The 20,478-nt window shown below is 37.8% G+C and overlaps 2 protein-coding genes across 2 annotated transcripts; both read left to right on the top strand.

The window, feature by feature from the left end:
- The first annotated feature begins 272 nt into the window (after positions 1 to 272).
- LOC128997412 (uncharacterized) lies at positions 273 to 6,162 on the top strand. Its single transcript, XM_054423050.1, has 3 exons — positions 273 to 310; positions 1,881 to 1,982; positions 2,392 to 6,162. Exon 3 carries the CDS (start codon positions 2,392 to 2,394, stop codon positions 6,160 to 6,162), a length of 3,771 nt encoding a protein of 1,256 aa, XP_054279025.1. The 5' UTR covers positions 273 to 310; positions 1,881 to 1,982.
- A 9,318-nt stretch (positions 6,163 to 15,480) lies between these two features.
- On the top strand, positions 15,481 to 16,731 carry LOC128997411 (uncharacterized). Its single transcript, XM_054423049.1, has one exon. It carries the CDS (start codon positions 15,481 to 15,483, stop codon positions 16,729 to 16,731), a length of 1,251 nt encoding a protein of 416 aa, XP_054279024.1.
- The last annotated feature ends 3,747 nt before the right edge of the window (positions 16,732 to 20,478 follow it).

The following is a 20,478-nucleotide window of genomic DNA, read 5'->3' as shown; positions in this document are numbered from 1 at the left end:
AAAGATCATACAAGTAAGATTATTCTCACAGTTAATGCATAAGCACACGAGACATACCTGTTCGGTTGCGTGCAGAGAACTGTGCAGCTATGTACGCTTATGCCGCTTATAAGCAATCCTGGCTCCCCACAATCACTGACCTCACACAAACTGTATAAAAGCAGCCCATTGGCACTGCAAAGTTGTATTCGACTCCAGCTTGCATTGTGAGTAACTCGTGCACTTCGGGCAGTTTGTGCGTCTGGGCCAGTACGTGCATCAGTCGAAGTCGTCTACGCTTGTGTGATGCCAGAACATCTTCTCCATAGTTGTAAGTACAAACATAGCGTAGTTTGCAATATAGTTGCTAGGATTTTAAAAAGACCATTAGATTTAAGCTTTTCCTATAACTCCTTGCTCTCCTTACCATAAGAGCAACGTTAAATAGCTAGACTCAAAACTTACAAAATTATTTACAATTATTTAATGTCAAATCTGAGTGTTGTAAAACGTGGTAATGCTCGTTAAATTAGAAATCTGAAGTGAAGTATGTAGCTAGAATATTAAAAGATGTCTAAAAATCTGTTTGATTAGAAATACGTTGATCTTTAAAAACCAATTATATATTCAATAAATAAATATGACTAAATAAACTTCTAATAATACGATTAATATAGATTAATTATACAATCTCTGGCTATCGCATGATTATATGTTGAATATACACTTAATCAATACTATATACAATTTGAAATATTCTTCTCTCAAATCAATACAAACATTCTATTTCAAATGTCACCAAGAACAGAAGAAAAAGAACAGTTTGTGTAAAAAGAAATAAATAATCCGCTAGTGTGTGTTTGCATTTAATATTGTTCTTACTGGACAAATCATGACGCTAGCCAAGGGTTAAGGGTTCTTCCTTGTTCAAATAACTAGCTATTAAATATAAAGTACCCTAGTGACTAGGGATGTAGGTACATAAATAAAAGTCAATAAATATTTCTTTTAACTATATATCTATTAAAATATATATGTTCACTATTTAGTCTTTATTACTTAATAAATGATTTTTAACCTATATACCCTATAGAAAAAATTAAGAACACTTCTATACTACAATGTTTTGAAAGAAAACGTACTAAAAAAAAACGAATTAATATCTATCAGAAAGAAAAATCATTAGGTATTATGAACTTAGCAAGTATGTAGGATTATTTTAGAAAAACTTGCATATACGCATTTTTTTTTTGTCATAAGTTAAGCTAGCAAAATAAGAAAAATAAATAAATAAATCATGCTTAGAAATGAGTGTAGATTTTGTCTTTAGAGCTGTAGCTTAGTATATGCATAGATTAAGCAACTTTAAAGCTCGTTCTTTGTGTCTAACTCTTGAGTGCTGTCTCTGTTTGCTAGTGCAGACACAACCATCTCTCTACCATGTGTAATTCTATGATTTCCGCATTATTGTTAGGCTAGATAACTAGTGAATGCATTATTGGCTATGAAAAAATCACTTTATTCGCATTAACAAAGTTTAAAATTATTAAATTGGCAAGAAAAAAAATCGTAAAGAAAAACATGAATGCTTAAAACTAAACTTTGTAACTTAAGTTTTGTTCGGTATTTCGATATTGTTAATATAAATTTTGTGTGATTATATTTTAAGCTTATATCACAAACGTTTTAAATATAACATATTGACACTAATCAAGTATAGATGGTGAATAAAGATATTTTGATTTTGATTTGACGATCTATGCAGTGGATAGAACTAACAAAAAACTAGCTTCAGTTGTTATATAATGATGAAAAATCTACTTAGGAAGGAGTATGCTTTATTTTTGGTATTGACGAAACTACTATATATGACAACTGACACTTTATTTTTACATTCACAGCGCTAGAAGTGAGCAGTCATTCCCCACGTGCCGTCTTGCAAAGTTCCGCTTAGATGTTAAACCTTCAATGAGCAGTCTAGCTGTGAAAACTTCTACAACAATGTAAGTAGAAAGCCCTATCAGTTTTATATCTTCTTGGTACTACGTTTAGTAATTATTTGAGAGCTTACAACTTAATATAGTCGAATGTAAAGAGCCCCTTAATACCTCATATTGTCCTAGCAAAAACTTCACTAAACCATGCAGCTATATAAGCAACATTCTTTGTTGCAAGAAATCCACACAACTGAAGACAAAATGCGTGTAATATGAGCTTAAAGAATCTGAATTGTAAAATCACATGCTGAACATGATAACACAGGCAATAAAACTTAAATTAAAATATTAAAATAGGTAAGTGCTAAAAATTAATGTTTTTTTTTTAACTTAACGTAAACAATCTCAAACCAAATATAATAGAACTATAGCAGACCATGAGCAATGTACTTAATGTTTGAAATTAATGTTTTAGATGTATCTACAATGTGCCATCTGTCGAGAAGCCTACTTCCTTAGTGCATCCGCAAGGAGCCGTCACCAGCAAATGTGTTTGGCGTTGAACGACTACTTCACATCAGCAGTAGCGAGCAACAATGACAACAGACGAGAGACACACGAGGCAGCAATTCAGACACCTCCACAGCAAATTAAAGCAGTACCCAGTGGCAGTGGCTTGAAAAGAAAACTACCACCTCCAAAGGTGACTAAGCGTCCTGTGACTAGTGTATTGTCAAGTCCATCATCACATACAAGTTCAACAACAAGGCTGACGTGGTATTTAAAAAAAGGTCTTCAATCGGCCAAAGACTATGTCATAGAAAATAATGAAAACCTCTACAAGGACCTACCGCCATTTATTGAAGCTGCTAACGAAGTGGTGCTCGATATACTACAAGATGAGCTGCGTGTCACCAAATCCCTCAAGTACAACGTCGTACTGGAGGCCGTCTACTGCCATCCTGAAGGACATTGCGAACTTATGAACTTCAAGACCACGTCGAGGCTTATACACAGCGCCTGTGATGAGCTACAAGAGCTGCTGAAGAAGGACGCCAGCAAACTGCTTCGTGAGGAGTCTGAAGCGCAGGCGAAAGGCAGTGGATGGACTTTGCATGAGGTAAAGAGCCTCACACTTAGACTAAGCAAATTTTCATATGCATTGCCTGCTGGAAGTGGCTATCTGCCACTGCCTCCAAAAATTGCTAAAAGGAAATGCATTTTAAATGTAAAAAACAGCAATGATTGTTGTTTCATGTATTGTATATTAGCCAAAAGTCTACCTAATATACGTTATGACTCAGTGCTTACTGAGCATAGCTTTAGGGAGTGTGAAACACATTACAACTTTGATGGTATTTCATTTCCAACGCCCATTTCACAAATGAAAAAATTTGAAAAACAAAACATCAACACTAGCGTAAACATCTTCGAACTGGACGAAAATGCCCATATTACACCACTCAGGATAGTTGATGAGCAGCAAGACCATTTTGATCTCCTCCTCGTTAGAAATGATGAAGGAGAGGCTCATTTCACATTAATATTGAATTTCACAAAGCTTATGCAGCCACAAATTACAAAAGGCAGCAACAAAATTACAATCTGTAAAAGGTGTAGCACCTTTAAAGAAAACAGGCGTTGTGTACCGACACCTCAGCACTGGTTGAGTGAACATTTAATGCTCTGTGGAAAATCAAAACCAAGTGAAGTGATTTTGCCGGAGCAGCATAAAAGCAAACTTAGATTTGTAAGCTACGAGATGCAAATTGAAGTACCAATTGTAGTCACAGCTGACTTCGAATCAACACTATATCCAGTTCCCTCGACAGACAATGCCTATCAACGGCACGAGGCGAACTCATTTGCTTATATCGTAGCAAGTAACCTTCCCAAAGAGCTGTTAGAGGAAGCTGAAATAAACACCTCACCCTACATACACAGATCGGAATCGGCTGCAAAAGAATTCCTTTTACAAATGCAGGAGCTAGCTGTAAAAGTGGAAAAGCTGTACACTAAAAATGTGAGCATGATTGCATTAAATGATGAACAACAGAAACGGCATGATGAAGCGACAAACTGCGAGCTGTGTGAAATAGCATTTGATGAGACATTGGTTCAGTCAAGGAAATGCCGGGACCACGACCATATAACAGGTCAGTTTCGTTATACCTTGTGCTCGTTGTGTAACACCCGCTGTCAACTTCCAAACTTCATACCAATATACTTTCACAACCTTTCTTCATACGACGAAGCATTCATTATTAAGAACTTGGCAGTACTACCCAACAGCGAAATAAAAGTGATCCCTAGTAATTCAGAAAGATTCATCAGTATATCGATAAAGATTGGGAGGATGTGGCTTAGGTTTTTGGATTCATTTCGCCTAATGGCGGACAGCCTTGCGAATCTCGCTTCGTATCTCACACCGATGGAACTTGTAGAGTCATCCAAGCTTGTGCCAGAACAGCATGTGGAGTTGATTCAAAGAAAAGGGATTTATCCCTATGATTATGTAAAAGACTTTGCTGTATTCAGTGAGGAAGCACTGCCACCACGTGAAAGCTTTTACAATGCCCTCAATGACTCGGAAGTTACGGATGCAGAATATCAACATGCCCAACACACTTGGAATACAATGAAAATGAAAAATTTTGGACAATACCATGATTTTTATCTGTTATTGGATGTTTGTCTTTTAATGGACATAATTCAATGCTTTCGCAAAAACTGTGTAGCCACCTATAACATTGACTGTTGTCATTCATTTACAGCGCCAGGTCTAGCATGGCAGAGTATGCTACGTATGACTGGTGTAACTTTGGAATTGTTGACGAACTATGACCATTTCTTAATGTTTGAAAGTGCGATTAGAGGCGGTTTGGTACAATGCTGCCACCGCTATGAAAAAGCCAACAACCCACTTTTAGAGAACAGCGAAGACTATGATTCAAACAAAGAAACCAAATATATGTTGTATTTGGACTGCATAAACTTGTATGGAAGCCAAATGAAAAAACACCTTCCAACTGGAAATTTTGAGTTTGTAAATGATGTTGATGATCTTAATTGGTCAAACTTACCTGAAGATTCGCCGTATGGACTTTTACTAGAATGTGATGTCACAGTGCCAGAGCACTTGCACGATCTAATGAACGACTTCCCCATTTTACCAGAACAAAAAGATGTGGATAATCAGGGAAAACTACTTGCTACGCTTGAAGATAAAAAACACTATATCGCTCACTATACAGTGTTCCAGCAGGCAGTCAAACTAGGCTTGAAAATTACAAAAGTTCACAGAGCGTTGCGATTCTCCCAGTCGCCGTGGATGGAAAAGTTCATCGACAAAAACACCACGTTAAGAGCTGAATCTACGAATGAGTTTTCCAAAAATTTCTACAAGTTTATGAATAATAGTGTGTTTGGAAAGACGTTAGAAAACGTGCGCAATCGTGTAGATATTAGAATAGTAACTTCTGATGAAGCGTTCCAGAAGCTGTCACGTCAAGCAAGATTTGTTGACAGAAGCATTATCGCTGATGGTGTGATCGCGGTACATTTAAGAAGACAAAAGGTAGTATTAAACAAGCCAGTCTATGTTGGTTCAGTAGTTCTCGACAAAGCAAAAGTTCATATGAACTGGTTTCATTATATGGTTATGAAGAAAAAACTAGCTCCGCCAGACTTTGAAGTGTATGTTAACTATTCTGATACTGATTCTCTATTATATACCATAATTACCAAGTTAAACCTAAATAATGAATTGAAGGAAAGATTGGGAGATGTACTGGATAGGTCATGCTATCCCAAGGAGCATGAGCTGTGGCTGGAAGGAGCGATTCCTCAAATAGGCACATTTAAGGATGAATGCAAAGGAAGACAGCTATTTGAGTACGTAGGATTGCGTTGTAAAATGTACTGCTACAGGTTCAACTCCAGCCAACAGACAACGGCAAAGAAAAAGTGTAAGGGAATAAGCAAACGCTATGTCGAAAACAAAATTTCATTTGATCACTACAAGAAGGCACTGTTTGAAGATAAACAGTACAGAGCGACATTTAACCAGATAAGAAGCAAGACATTTCAACTCACCTCTAGAACAGTTGATAAACTCTCCCTGTCAGCCAATGATAACAAACGCATAGTGTTGCAGGACAAAATTAGAACTTTGGCGTATGGGCATTATCGAGCTCGTCAAAATGACGATGGAGGATCGTCAGAATATGATTGTAGTCAGTCTTAGCTCGATGGTTGATCAGCACTCTTTAGGAGTAGTCAGAATGTTGTATTCATTGAGTATGGATGCCGTTGCCCGTACTATTCCATATGAAAAAGAATATGAAAGAATCGAGGATATCGAAATGTTTTCGATACTCCCTTCCCTCATGCACACAGAGTTGAGAAGCTCTATTAAACGGTCTTGGATAAAAACTACAACAGTCAACAGAGATTTAATAAAAAGTTATGAGTTTAGAGATATCGACTTTATGCAAATTGATAGTTATCAGTTTGTCATGCTCATGAACCATCCTCTGGAGGAACCAGAGTTTTGGAGTCGAAATTACTATGGTAATAATTGTCATATAAATGTGGACTACTATGAAACAATACAAACAGAACGTCCTATGAAGTATTGTCGAGGCTGCTTTTTTAACCTTTTTACACTAAAAGACGATAATGATATTGACTATCAAAGTTATTGGCACGAAAAGGGGTTGGCATTTGTACATGTTGTACAGCATTTTGAAGTTAACTCTAACAGGCTAATTGATGCAGTGGTTAAACAAGAAAATAACTGGTGTGACTACTGTGTATTTCGACCATTGTTTACATTTCTAAACTACTTTGACTGTAGAGACAATAACAACATGTTACATGATAGTGATGAAGACAGCCCCGCATCTCCAGTGACAATGTTTAACCGTACAGAACTTTATGATCCGTATAGAGAGTGACATACGCTAGTCCAGCATATTTGAACAATGAGGCTGTTGGCCAAATTTTGTTTCTAACCATACAATTTCACGTTTACTTTGTTTGTTTTTTGCGTTTCTTTTTATATATTATGTTTTATTGTAAACCCTCACTATTGTAAAATAATTTGATTAACTCATGCCTTTTTGTTGTCTATACTCTATAAGAGTTGTTTATCTACTTGAGAACTGAATTCTAGTAGTATATAGCTAAAATATAACTTAATAACATGATATAACAAAGTAAGATAATGCTTAGCATTATGATATTTAACACATGTATATTATTGTGCACATTTTATGAATATTTTGTAATGTACTAACAACCTTTTTCTATCTGTATTTGTTTTACTATTACATGTTTACTAATCTTAACACATTTATGTAACGCTAGAGTTGTATATAATAAACACATCTAAAATGTTTATGGTTACCTGTTATGTTGGTGTTATCTATATAGCATTTATCTTTCAAATAAACTTATGTTAAAGTTGACTACTTTGTTTGTTGCTAAACCCATTATTTAAAAGTTTTCCAAACACCCTCAGAAAAATTACTTTAAAAAGTATTATTGCTATGGATGCTAAGAAAAGTAAAGTCAATCCTCTACTGTGCTGTTGCTAGCTTAGCTGAAGGAAAGGGTAAACAAATAAAGAAAACCAAAGTTTGTAATACAAATATATTACCATAAGATACATTGAATACAGCAATTTTCTCTTTACCATTTTGACAAGTATTTTAAGTTCTCCATCACAGCTTCGGTAATGTTTGCTGCACAAAAGCGGCGTACCTCACTGTCTATCCATGGCATCATTGATGTCCTGAGTGCAGTCCGTTCATACCAAAAATCTTGAGTCTCTGCAGGCAACCTCCTTTCATTCAAGTCAGAAAGTAAACGTGGCAAATCACTTGTAATGTGTCGAACGAGTTGTTTATCCAAAGTCATTGAAGTCAAGTCATTTGTAGTGTTTGAAGAAAGCAAGGCCATTACCTTATAGTGTTTGGTAAAATATCGTGTGTAACGAGAGATCAGAAACTGCACAGTTGGGTTTATTTCAAGTAGGATATTAAAGTAGCTTTCAAGGGACGGGAACAAGCGTTTTAAAGAAATCCATCCATCATTTTGTAGAACCACTCTGGGAGTCTGTCGAATAATATCAGATTCACTAGAAGCTCTCGAAAGCGTAACAGAATTCAAATTGTGATTAACTGGCTTATTTCTCAGACGATAGTTACAAAATGATACTAATCCATTTGGTCTGGGTTCCAATATGACTGTATGTAGATAGAATGGATTGAATGGAGTTTCATTGGAGTAAAAGTTGTTGACAGAGTGGTGAACTGTAGAGCTTTGCAGACTTAAAAGATCTTCAAATGTCAATTCAATTGAGGTTTCATTATTCACTAAACAAATAGAAGGAGAAAAGTCTTTAATAGAATCAAGACCAACAACCGCATGAGCCTGGCTTGCAACTTTGTAAATCTGTCTGAGTAAAAGACGTGGTTCCCATGAGTTAGACTGCTGGTTAGAACGCACAGCTGCTTTGTGTGAACTATGAGAGTGACTCACCACAGATGTTGTCATCACAGGTGTTGAAGTAGACGTCGAAGAAGAACACACATATGACACTGGAGGTGAAGTCGATAGTGTGGTCGGCGACGTAGATAGCTTAGGTGCTGATGTATTTGATAATAGTTGTTGCGAACGTTGAGGTGGTGGTGGTGGTGGCGGCGGCGGTGGTGGCAGCTGTGATGACAGTGATGGCAAAATCGAGGCATGAAGTTTTTCTTGATGACCTTTCTGACGAAAAACCTGGCTCGACCTGGCGCGTGTGCCAGATTTTGCCGAATTGGAGTGGGCTGGTATTTTCTGTTGTACGATTGACGGCTGTTCTGGTCGATACTCTTCCACTTCCTTTGAATCGTAATCCTCATCCTCTTCCACTGCATTACCATTTTCACTGCAAACTGTTGAACACTCGCGGGTATAGTAATTCGCTTGGATCGCACTTGCACCTGCTGTTGTGTGTACAGAATCAGATACGTCTTGTAGAGTCTCACCAGTTAGAGATGCAAGAAGCTGGTCAATGTCCATAGTATTTACATCGGAGTATATTACGTTATGCACTGGGGGTATAGGGGGAGCTTTAGTACGTTTGCGTTTCACTCGCGATAGATCTTTACGTGGAACTGGTGCCGACCGCTTCACTGACGCGTTCATACTGACTGAACCAGCAAACCAGTTCTAGGTTTTATATGCAGTGTATTTGCAGGTCTGGACAGGTCTTAGTACGATCATTGACCTTACGAGGCGGATGCTGAGCGCCAAGGACAAATCCATTGAACCTCTTGGATCTCTTTCTTTTTTGCGATTACATAACGTTGTTGTATAAAGAAGGCTTTGACAACAAGTCTAGACAGGTTTCCATTTATTTATACATGCTAGAAATTTTAAGAGATAGATAATCCTGTTGTCGTAAGTAATGCAGTGAGCTTTCTATCAATAGTTGCAAAAAATTTTAAAGTTTCGGCATCTGATTTATCCAACGTGTTTAGCCTTTCATCAATGGTCCTTAATAATTTTGATGTTTTCTCATCTGATTCTTGCAGCTTCTTTACCTCTCCATCTAAGGATACTAGCGATTTAGATTGTTTCCCGTCTGAATCATGTAGCTTCTTGAATCTTTTATCCAAAGACATCAAAGATGTAGAAACTTTCTCATCCGAGTCTTGTAGCTTATTGAGCTTATCACCCAAAGATACTAAAGATGCAGACGTTTTCTCATCTGATTCAAACAGCTTTTTGACATTTCTATCCAAAGATAACAAATGTGTAGACGTTTTCTCATCCGAGTCTTTCAGCTTCTTGAGCTTATCATCCAAAGATAATAAAGATGCAGACGTTTTCTCGTCTGATTCAACTAGCTTTATTAGTTTGTTATCCAAGGAAGCAATTAATTGTGATGATTTCCCATCTGATTCTTCTAAGTTGTTTAGTCTATCGTGATAGGATAACTGATTCTCCTTTATGTCTTTTAGCTCGGTCTTGATAGAACCCTCTATGGAGACTATTGATTGTTTTACATCCTTAACTGCTTGCTGGGCCTCTTTGAGGCTAACAACAAAGGTCTTTAACTTTCCTTCCACCTCATTCAAATCGTCTTTGTTCACATAGAAACGATTTAAATAGCCTTTAGACACCTTTTGTCGTGATACGTCAGGTTCCACTGCAGCTCTAAACCTCTTTGATCCATCTTCACTTATCACATATGCATCATCTTCGTCATCAGATAAGTGATGCTTCTGTTCTTGATACAAAGCATGTCCAAACTTATCTATAATGTGTCTTCTAATCATAGCTTGTACAATATATGTTTACAATAACAAGATCTAATCCAGAATGATGGGAGAAACAGGTTAATATACTATTTAAGCCCACGAGTTGTAGCGTGAGGGAAACCCAAGCCATTTGACATAAATCTTGTTTCCTTTGCGCTTTATAACCTTTTCAACCAAATACGTATCTGGGTAATTTGTCTTTTGTAATTCTGGTTCGTAAAATGCCCCTTTGATAATGTCCCCTTCTTCATCTTGCAGGTAGTACACTGGTGGGACAGATTTTCGCACTCGTATGATTTTAAATAATTCAGTACTCCAGTTTGGGGTGTAACCTTTTTCAAACAAAGTTTTATACTTAGAAACCCTGACTTTATCATTGACTCTTAGCTTTGGAATCCCTTGTACCTTGTTTTGATTTAATTTCCTCACCAATGCCCTCTCGTGAAACGATGTAACATCTCGTGGTCTCATGCCTGTTGTCCGATGTAGCCTTGAATTGTACATGGAAATTAAACGAGGAAGCATGTCTAGCCACCTATAATCTCCCTGTACAGCAAATTCCTTATACATCCAATTTTTAATCGTTTTATTCAGCCTTTCTACCACAGAGGCCTTCAAATGGGTGAATGTACTGAAATGATTTATCGCAAAACGTTGCATTAAGGATTTAAATTCTTTATTATAAAAATCTGTACCAAGATCACTTTGAATGTTTTGTGGTATTCTTCCGCTATTTTTCAAAACATTTTCCATAGCTGAGGCCACTGTCTTCCCTTTTTTGTTGTCTAAAGGAACCGCCCATGCATACTTTGAAAGAACATCAATTATCATTAGGATATACTTTTTCCCTTTATTCGCTTTTGAGTAAGGTATCATTTCTATCAAGTCGACTTGCCACAAATCGTCAATACCTCGAACAAAAACCTTTCTTCTGACAAAGTTTTTCCTAGCTGGTTTGTGTAACTCATTAACAATACCTCTCTTGGCAGCATCTGCTTGACTTGACATTGTATTCTTTCTTTTATTCATAATGCCTTTATTACCTATGAACACTTAAGCGATAATTCCGTTTAGTTGAAGCAACTCTATAATATAGTCTATTTCTTCGCTATGAGCGTTGTGACCGGCTTCTTGTGACAAAACCAAGGTTTTAAGTCGCTTCACCAGTAAATTCACATCAGATGTGTACCTGTCCACGTTTTCAACAGTTATACCACTTCCACTAGCGTGTTCCGGTGTGGTCATGCCTTGCTTTGGTGGAAAAAGTACCGATATTACGCTTAAGTACTTTTTGCCCCTATTTGCATTTACCGGTTTTTCAGCAGAATACATCTGTCGGTGTGCATTGGTGTCTTGAAGGATCTTTTTATACACTTTCAAATCCTGCCTTTCTACTATATCCTTATCGGGAACCTGCATGAATAGTAATTCAAGGAGTCCTGGAGTTGTTTCAAAGCTGTGATTCCTTACCTGTATCTTTGAATTTGTAATTTTTATTCTAGAATCACCAATTGTCATATTACCCCTTCCATCAAGTCGAACACCATAAGTCGTGTCCATTTTATCTTTCGTTAGAGGATTAGAAAGCTTTTTTAAATACATATCCAGCTGATTGGGTTTAATGGTTTGAGTAGACACATCTAAGGACTTATTGAAGTCATCCTCCTTTTCTTCGTCTTGTACAAAAGTTCTATCCATAGTTGTACTCTGATCATCTTTTTTAACCACAAAGTCTAGTTCTTCTTTTTTAACAGGTTTATAATAGTACTGCTGTTCCTTCAAACGTCTCTCTACTGTCTCTTGCAGGGGTTTGACTATGGGTTTAGCTTGCACTTCTAACAACCTCTCAACATAATCAGCATTATGCTTCAATTGTTGAAACTTTTTACGCACAGCATTTGTTAGTCTAAGTAGTTCATTTTTTACTATATGTTCGTGCTTGTTAGCACTGTCTTGGTTCCGCTCCTTCAAGTTTGGTATTGGATATTTCTTCACTATACGTCGGATTACTCGTTTTGCTCTTAGCTTTCTTTTTTTGGGAGCTCTAAGAGCCATCGGAGCACTACCATACTTCTCCATCCTCTCACTGTCACTCTGATTAACGTTTAGTGTATTGATGCTGAAAGGAGCCCTTTATATATCGACAATAAAGGTATCAAGACCTAAACGGTAACGACCTTTGTTTATTTCAGAATCTTTATCTATGGTTACAAATCCGTACTTGTGTTTGTTCCAACAGGTGTGACACAAAGACTTAAATTGATCAAAAGTCATATCGCTATTAACATGATCATTGTATACATGTCTTAGATTTAAGTCATCCTGCTTGAAAAGAATTATTAAATTGGCGTTATCTCTAAGGAGATGTTTAGGGAGCCGCGTGTAAGTCTGGATCAAGTAGAACGTATCTACATCTCTATGTCTTCCCATGCTGAAGTATGCTTTCATATTGTCTTGTTTATCACAGGCCACGTCATCAAATATCATAATTGAGTCCTTTTTAGCTTCATCAGGATTGGGAACATCTTCACTGTTAGTAAATGAAAAATAACCAATACATGACAGGTTTTGCATTATTTGTTCAAGCATCTTGTATTTAGGTTGCAGCAATGATTTACTAAACACATATACATTAGCATACTTTAATCCCTTTGGTTCAGTCAAAAGGCTAAACATCAAATTTGTTTTTCCACAGTTAGATGGACCACAAATGATGCCTCGAATGGATTGAGGAAGGAGTTCACTATGTTTTTTCACTTCTTTGGATTTAATTCCATCCGAAGTGGATTGAATGAGTTTTTCCACAGCGTTGTCCACAACAAAGGTGTCACGGTGCTTTTTAAATTTCATCTTCACACACTGGGGGACAAAAGTGAAATGAAGAATCGTATATAAGGTGTTCATATTTGTAAGACCTGCTCAGTATGCGTAGGATCACTAGAGGATGTGGTCTGCTTAATCGTGCTATAAACTCTCTTCCGCTAGAACTTCACCTGCCTGGAGGATACCAATTTTGTGGACCTGGTACAAGATTGAAGGAAAGGTTGGAAAGGAAGGATCAAGGAATCAACCTATTGGATCAAGCTTGTAAACAACACGATATTGCCTACAGTAAGAGCAAAGATCTTTCATCTCGACACACTGCTGACAGAGTATTAGCAAACGAGGCGTGGGCAAGGTTCAAAACAAAAGTTGTTCCTATTGGTGAGAGGCTCGCTTCCTGGGCTGTTGCAAGCGCAATGAACGCGAAATTGAAGCTTGGTGCCGGAACAACTGAAGGCAGGAGGAGGAGGAGACGGCAGACTAGGCGAAGAAATCGAGGGAGGTTAGGTAGGGGATCGTTAGCCAAAGGAGGCACAGCAAGAGGTGGAAGTGCGCTAAAACGAAAAAGAAAAGGCACCACTAGAAAGTGCAGCAGAAGACTTAAACCTTTTACTTTTTCCGATGTATTACGACAAGCAAGGACGGCTGTGCGGGGATCAGGAATGCATCTTGTTGGCAGAGGTGGAATATTAAACAGAGGGAGTAGAAAACACATAACAAAGGCAGCATCATCAGCGTTGAACGCCATCAGATCTATGAAGAGAGGGAGGCGTAGTGCGTTCAGTCATTTACGACGTAGATCACGGATTCTATCACTTCCCAAGTCAGGAGGTGTGCTACCATTGCTGCCAATCTTTGCAGGGCTTAGTGCATTGGGAAGTCTGACAGGTGGGGCTGCTGGTGTGGCCAAAGCAGTGCTTGAAGCTAGAGATGCCAAGAAACGGCTGAGCGAGATGCAAAGACATAACGAAACTATGGAGGCAGTAGCTTTGCGACATGGCAAGGGCCTGTACTTTAGACCATATAAGAAAGGACTTGGTATTTACATGGCACCTTATCAGAAGCAGCCAAAAAACTTATAGATATTTTGCCCAGAAGGGCAATGTATGATTTTGAGTTAACACGTTGGGCCAGGAAGCTTAAAATCCCCCATTTTAGAGGAGTGTTTATGCGTGACAACCTTCCTAAAAGTCCATGGAGGAACGAGTCTGCAATAGTCAACTTGGACAATACCAATGGTAGTGGTACTCATTGGGTATGCTACAAGAAGAGTGGAGACTACGTGAGGTACTTTGACAGCTACGGGGATTTGATACCTCCACTGGAACTTCAGAAGTATTTAAATGGGAAATACGTATCTTACAACCGAACCGCTTATCAGGATGTCAACACTTACTCTGAGATCTGTGGGCATCTGTGTTTGTATTTTTTAACCTCAATTTAAATGATATTACAGTGTACACATATATATATTTGTTGTTATCATTTCCACCCTTTAGTCATGTCTCAGACGTTCATGCTTTCAGGTAGAACTTCTACTCTTTCAGTAGACTACTTTCCTCCCATCGAACTTGAAGGTGGTTATGATTATGAAGTTGGTTTGCTTAGCTTCGAGTCTTATAACTCCATACCAAATGTCGACGAAACAAACAACCAGTTTCATTTTGATAATGGAAAGATTATTAAAATACCTACTGGTACATATGAAGTAATGGATATTGAACGTTTCATACAGGATAAGCTAAAGATGTTGGCTACACAGGAAAAGAAGTACTTTTTTCGCTTGGGAACAAACAACAATACATTGCAAACTACTCTGAAATGTAACGCTCAGGTGGATTTCTCTCAACCCAACTCTATTGGCAGCCTCCTGGGTTTCGATTCTGAGGTCATAGGACCTGGAAATGAGCACTACTCGAAGAATGTTGTGGATATTTTTAAGACAAACACGATTAGAGTTGAATGCAGCATAGCGGGCGGGTCTTTCGTTAATAATAAGCAAAGTCATACAATCCATCAGTTTTTCCCAGCAGTACCACCAGGATATAAGCTTGTTGAAATACCCAGTACAATCATTTACCTTCCAATCACCACGAGGGCAATAAGTAACATAACACTACGGATTGTAGACCAGGACGATAGGTTGGTGAATTTTAGAGGAGAACGTATTACAGTGTGTTTACACTTGAGGAAGGTCCCTAGTTGAACAGGTAGTAGGAGATGGGTTACTTATATTTTTCAAACTGTTTATCAAGACCAAGAATATCAAAGGGTCATATAGACAGAGTCAAGAAAACCCATAACTCCGACGACTATTTATTGGGTGCACACTCAACAGTACCAAGCAGTGTTTGTTTGTCACCCAAGCGACTAACACACACAAACCGAAGGTTTTTACGCTCCTTGGGCTATAAAATACTTCAATAATGGATGTACTGGATATTTTTAGTAGTGTCCCATTTGATGACACTATTTCTCACATGGAATTTCACACTCATTTCCCTTACTCTTCTACCACACTAGACAACAATGACGAGATAAGAATACCAATTCAACAACAAGATATATGCATTGTGCCTTCTATGAGTTATTTGTATGTTGAGGGAAAGCTATTGAAGTCAGACAATACAGCAACTACAAAAACAAAGTTCACTCCAAACGCATTTGCATTTTTGTTTGACGAGATACGGTATGAAATAAATGGAGTTGAAATAGATCGCATTAGGAACCCAGGTATAACTTCTACAATGAAAGGATTTGCTTCTATTGGAGAGAACTCTTTAAGAAGTTTAGGGAACTCTGGCTGGCCAACCGAGGTGAATAAGTTGTCTTCCACTTTGGAAAGTCATGTGACTGACACTGATGGAAATTTTAGTTTTTGCATACCGCTAAGTAGGCTTCTGGGGTTCGCAGAAGATTATAGAAAGGTTATTGTCAACTGCCGTCATGAGCTTGTTCTACTGAGGTCGGCCGGGGACAAAAATGCAGTTTTGTGGACCTCAAGTGGTGCTACTGACACAACTCCTGAAGATATTAAAGTTAAACTAGAGAAACTATGCTGGAGGGTTCCCTACGTTTCTTTGAGTGATAGACAAAGAATTGCATTGCTTAGACATTTGGAAAGGGGAACGAGTGTTCCTGTAGAGTATCGAAGCTGGGAACTCTATGAGTATCCCTCTTTGCCACAATCAAACAAACAATCTTGGTCAGTAAAGACGGCATCACAGCTAGAGAAGCCAAGATACGTCATAGTGGCTTTCCAGGAGAATCGCAAAAACAACATGAAAAAGTCTGCCGCATGCTTTGATCACTGCAAGATATCAAACATAAAACTTCATTTAAACTCTATTAACTATCCTTATGATGATTTAAAACTAGACATTGCAAAGAACCACTACGCTATACTCTACGACATGTATACCCGTTTTCAGGAGTCGTATTACAATGTTCCATCACAACCACTTTTGGACGTTAAAAATTTCATTTCTTATGCACCACTAATCGTAATTGACTGTTCTAAGCAAAACGAATCCCTTAGGTCAGCCCCTGTTGATATTCGTTTAGAATTTGAGGCCAGCGAAGCTTTCCCTCCAGGGACTGCTGCTTATTGTTTAATAATTCACGACAAGTCATTCAGCTATGAGCCAGCCACTAACCTGGTTCATCGGATAATGTGATTCATGCAGAAAGTGTTGGAATTTGGGGTGGGGATAGGCTATAAAGCCCGCTCTTGTCGGTTTGGTTTCTCAGTCTCAACTTGAATTTCGTTGGAGTTAGAACTTTCAGTCATGATTAAACAGGCCATCATAGATTTTAGTGCTTTTATCGGAGATGATAAGACAGTGGTTATCAAGGAATTGAGCATATTGGACTTGGATTCAAGATGTGTACAACATTGGATTTTCTCACCACCTAAGGATGGATCCAGATCTACTTTTCCAAGCACACAACATGATTGCGGAGGGTGGCACAGTTCACAGTTTGACAATCATAACAGATGGTTGAGTAAACACTATCACGGCCTCGGATTCGGAACAGGAAACGTTGAATATAGCTCTCTCACGTCATCTCTGAGAGACATTTGCTGCAATGTAAACCTATTGTATGCTGCTTCAACTGAAAAGGCAAAGGTTTTGGAAAAGTTGCTAGAGAACAGAAGAGTTGTGTTCAGTCTTGAGCTACTTGGAGGCCCCCCTCTATCGAGCGATTTTCTACTACTTCCTCCCGTTGAAGAACTATCCAAACAGAAGAATCAGTGTTTGTTTCATCATTTACATGCTCCAGGATTTTATTGTTCACAAACCAATGTACACAAACTAGCTGATTGGTGTTTGAAAAACCCAGCTATGCTAGACATGAACAACCCTGAAGTGAGAGTAAAGACCTTTGACGAATGGAAACTTAAAACTCCTTCTGCTAAGCAGCTTGCCGATGAAGGCTTTGTCAAAATGGCTGCTATGAAGGACACCACTAAATGCGTTTATTGTGGAGTTAATCTTTTCAAGTGGGAAGAAGGAGATGACGCAATAGAAGATCATCGCTACAACTCACCGTTTTGCTCCTATCTTCGCTTCAAAGAACAGACAACAGACAAGGGCAGCACCAAGAATATAGTCTACTGCGAGGACGGATCAGATACATTGGGCCAGGATGTCACTGGGAGATATACATTGTCTCTGGAAGTCACTCATGATGATCTTCTAAATATGTGTAAGGCTTGAAATGTATTCAACTTCATATTTTGAATAAACAAATCTTTATTATTTACCAATGTTGTTTTTTACTAAGCTTAACCTATATATAAACTTACCATCTTTCATTATCATCCAGATACACAGCTACTCTTATTGACTTAAGTCATAACAAGTTGCTCATGTCTCAGTTTTACAAATGTGAAAAGGTAGTTACCTTTTCTAATCCCATGAAGACAACTTTTTACTTTGCTGATAATGAAGACAGGCGCTGTACCGGCTCCATCGACAAAGAACGGTTTAAACTAAGAATTCTTCAGGTTGGAACAATTTTGCAAGACTCACTTTTATCCAAAGTATTACACATTAACACATGCCAGTTTAGTGATCACTCCAATTGTTTTATAAAATTAAATAAACTTACTACTTAATTTAACAAAGACTCATAATTTCATATCCTAGCTTTCATACACCATAAGTCTTTACCAGCAAGCACTCTGCTGGAACTAACATACAGTTTTAACCTGCACAAGTCGTCGTCGCTCGCTCGAGGACAAATCGTCCCCTGCCCACACTCGTATACTCATTCCCAACATCGCTGTCACTTTTATTCGCCGGAGAAAAAATCAGGCAACCCTATCTACTATTTTAGTCTGTGCTCTATGTTAGCAACACACCCACTAAGCAGATGTGTTCTCTATATAACCAATCAAGTAAACAGATTAATTTATTTACAAGGAAAGACGAGTGTGCGTCATCAGCTAGCATAATAAAACAGCAAATCTACTAAATAATAAACAGACAATAATGAATTAATATCATAGACTAACAGTAGACATCACAAGACACACACAGTAGACTCCATTCGTCCTATTGTATAATCTGAAGCTCGTTTTTCATGTCGTCGGAATAATATTTCTGTTTTAGGGCTAATCTTATTGTTCGTGTTTTACTGTTTGGTTATATAACTAGAGGACGAGTTATTGTTTATGGTTACTTTTATTAGGATAAACGAGTTTTAATTAACTGTAACAAGAAACAAACTGTAATCAAAAACACGATCCTGGTGGCACCGGACGAAACTAATAGTACAATTGTCTTCAGCATAAGGACAACATAATGTACTGAGGGAGTATGTTTAATACTCTGTACATATGTAGAACAAAACATATGTTTTGAAAAGTAGTATATTTCATCACTAGGGTCTAAAAAGTCACTTCTTGCCCGTGTGGTGAACTATATTTTTCGTCATATTGCATCACTAATTAACAAACAAAGCTAGAAAACGAAATAACTTTTATGAAAAGATAACCTCTCAAAACGACTTCCAGCTTGTTTTCAATCCTGCTAATGCAAATAAGCAGCTGTTTAGTAAGCGATTCAATCATTTCGTCTATTACGATTGTGCTACAGAATAATGTAGACAGAATAACCATCGTGAGAAATCGACAATAATAGGCTAAAACCTTACCTAATAAATCAATCGATAAACAATTTTGACGATACGATTGCCACAATCGAAATTTATAACTGTTTACTACAGCAGACTTTCACTCCATAGAGACTAAAAATGATTTTTACTCCCTAGAGATGATGTGATGATACTACTTTAGAACCTTAACACATACATTAAAAACGGCTGTTTTTGCTGCAGTATGACGAAAAATAATTTTCTCTGGCTGTATAGTGGTATCCCAACATCGTTTGATATCCAACTTTTATTTGCATGCCAAATAATTTGTTTACCAAATCATACTTGCGAGATCTCTCCCACAATCGTTACAACTCAAGTCGTTAGATACACGTATTACGCCTTCAGACACAAAGTACAAAAACCGTCCCCGTTTCAATTACGATTCTTGTTGACCTCATTAGCGTCGATTCAGACTATTGTGCAACTCCGCCGCAGGGCGTCTCGACTTCTGCTCAGCTTTCTGACGATCATTTCAATTGGAGCCTGCTTACCCTCGTGATTTGTACGTCAATGTAACGAACGTCTTGTGAAGGGTGATTATGCAGTCACTATCAGTTGCATCTGGATAGCCAATGCTAATGGGCCTCTTGTAGACTACAATAAACCTATACTTAACCGACTTATTTATTATGGCCAGGCCTATCCATTAGTGAACAGGTATTCCCCCCATCCCCTTTTGAGTTATTATTTTAGGGGTTTTTCTCAGGTCCATCTCTTCTGCCCTTGTCAGCTTCAGTTTGGAAAGGTTGAGATGAAGGTGATGGGTGTTCACGGTTCGTATGAGGTAGGTCAAGTAAATTTCGATTCACGTTGTACTCATAAAAATGTATTGGCCGGTGCTTCCGGTAGCCAATGGGTATAAGTAGGGACGCCATTCAAGATTCTTGTCATTCGCCTATTGGGTCTCATGATGATTGGAGTGGCCAATCGAAATCGATCACCACTTACCATCTTTTGTATATTTACCGTCTTGTGAGTAACAGTATAAGCGTAAATATAAGTTTTAAGTGTTATAAGACGTTTCTTTTTATTTACTTTCCGTATAACAGAATCATTCAAAGCGTTGTCTGAGGGAATATTTAGTTGATAAGGAGTTTTACAGAGTTTCTTCGTTTTTAAATTGTAAATAATTTGTACCTTTTGAAGTTTGTATCTTTATTTTATGGGTCTGATTTTACTTGTTTAGTTTTAGTGACTTTTGCCCTGTACATTTATGTATTATTATGGCAATAAAACATTCTGATTCTGATTCAATGATT

The sequence above is a fragment of the Macrosteles quadrilineatus genome, unplaced genomic scaffold (genome assembly GCF_028750875.1).
Source record: "Macrosteles quadrilineatus isolate MER2022 unplaced genomic scaffold, UCM_ALF_1.0 Scaffold_6__1_contigs__length_79288215, whole genome shotgun sequence".
In the NCBI taxonomy this organism is placed as follows: Eukaryota; Metazoa; Arthropoda; class Insecta; order Hemiptera; family Cicadellidae; genus Macrosteles; species Macrosteles quadrilineatus.
Note: the sequence above shows the minus strand (reverse complement) of the source record. Positions and strands in the feature narration are given on the sequence as shown.

Coding starts and splice junctions, on each gene's coding strand:
- LOC128997412 (XM_054423050.1), top strand. CDS start 2,392: ATGTATCTACAATGTGCCATCTGTCGAGAAGCCTACTTCCTTAGTGCA.
- LOC128997411 (XM_054423049.1), top strand. CDS start 15,481: ATGGATGTACTGGATATTTTTAGTAGTGTCCCATTTGATGACACTATT.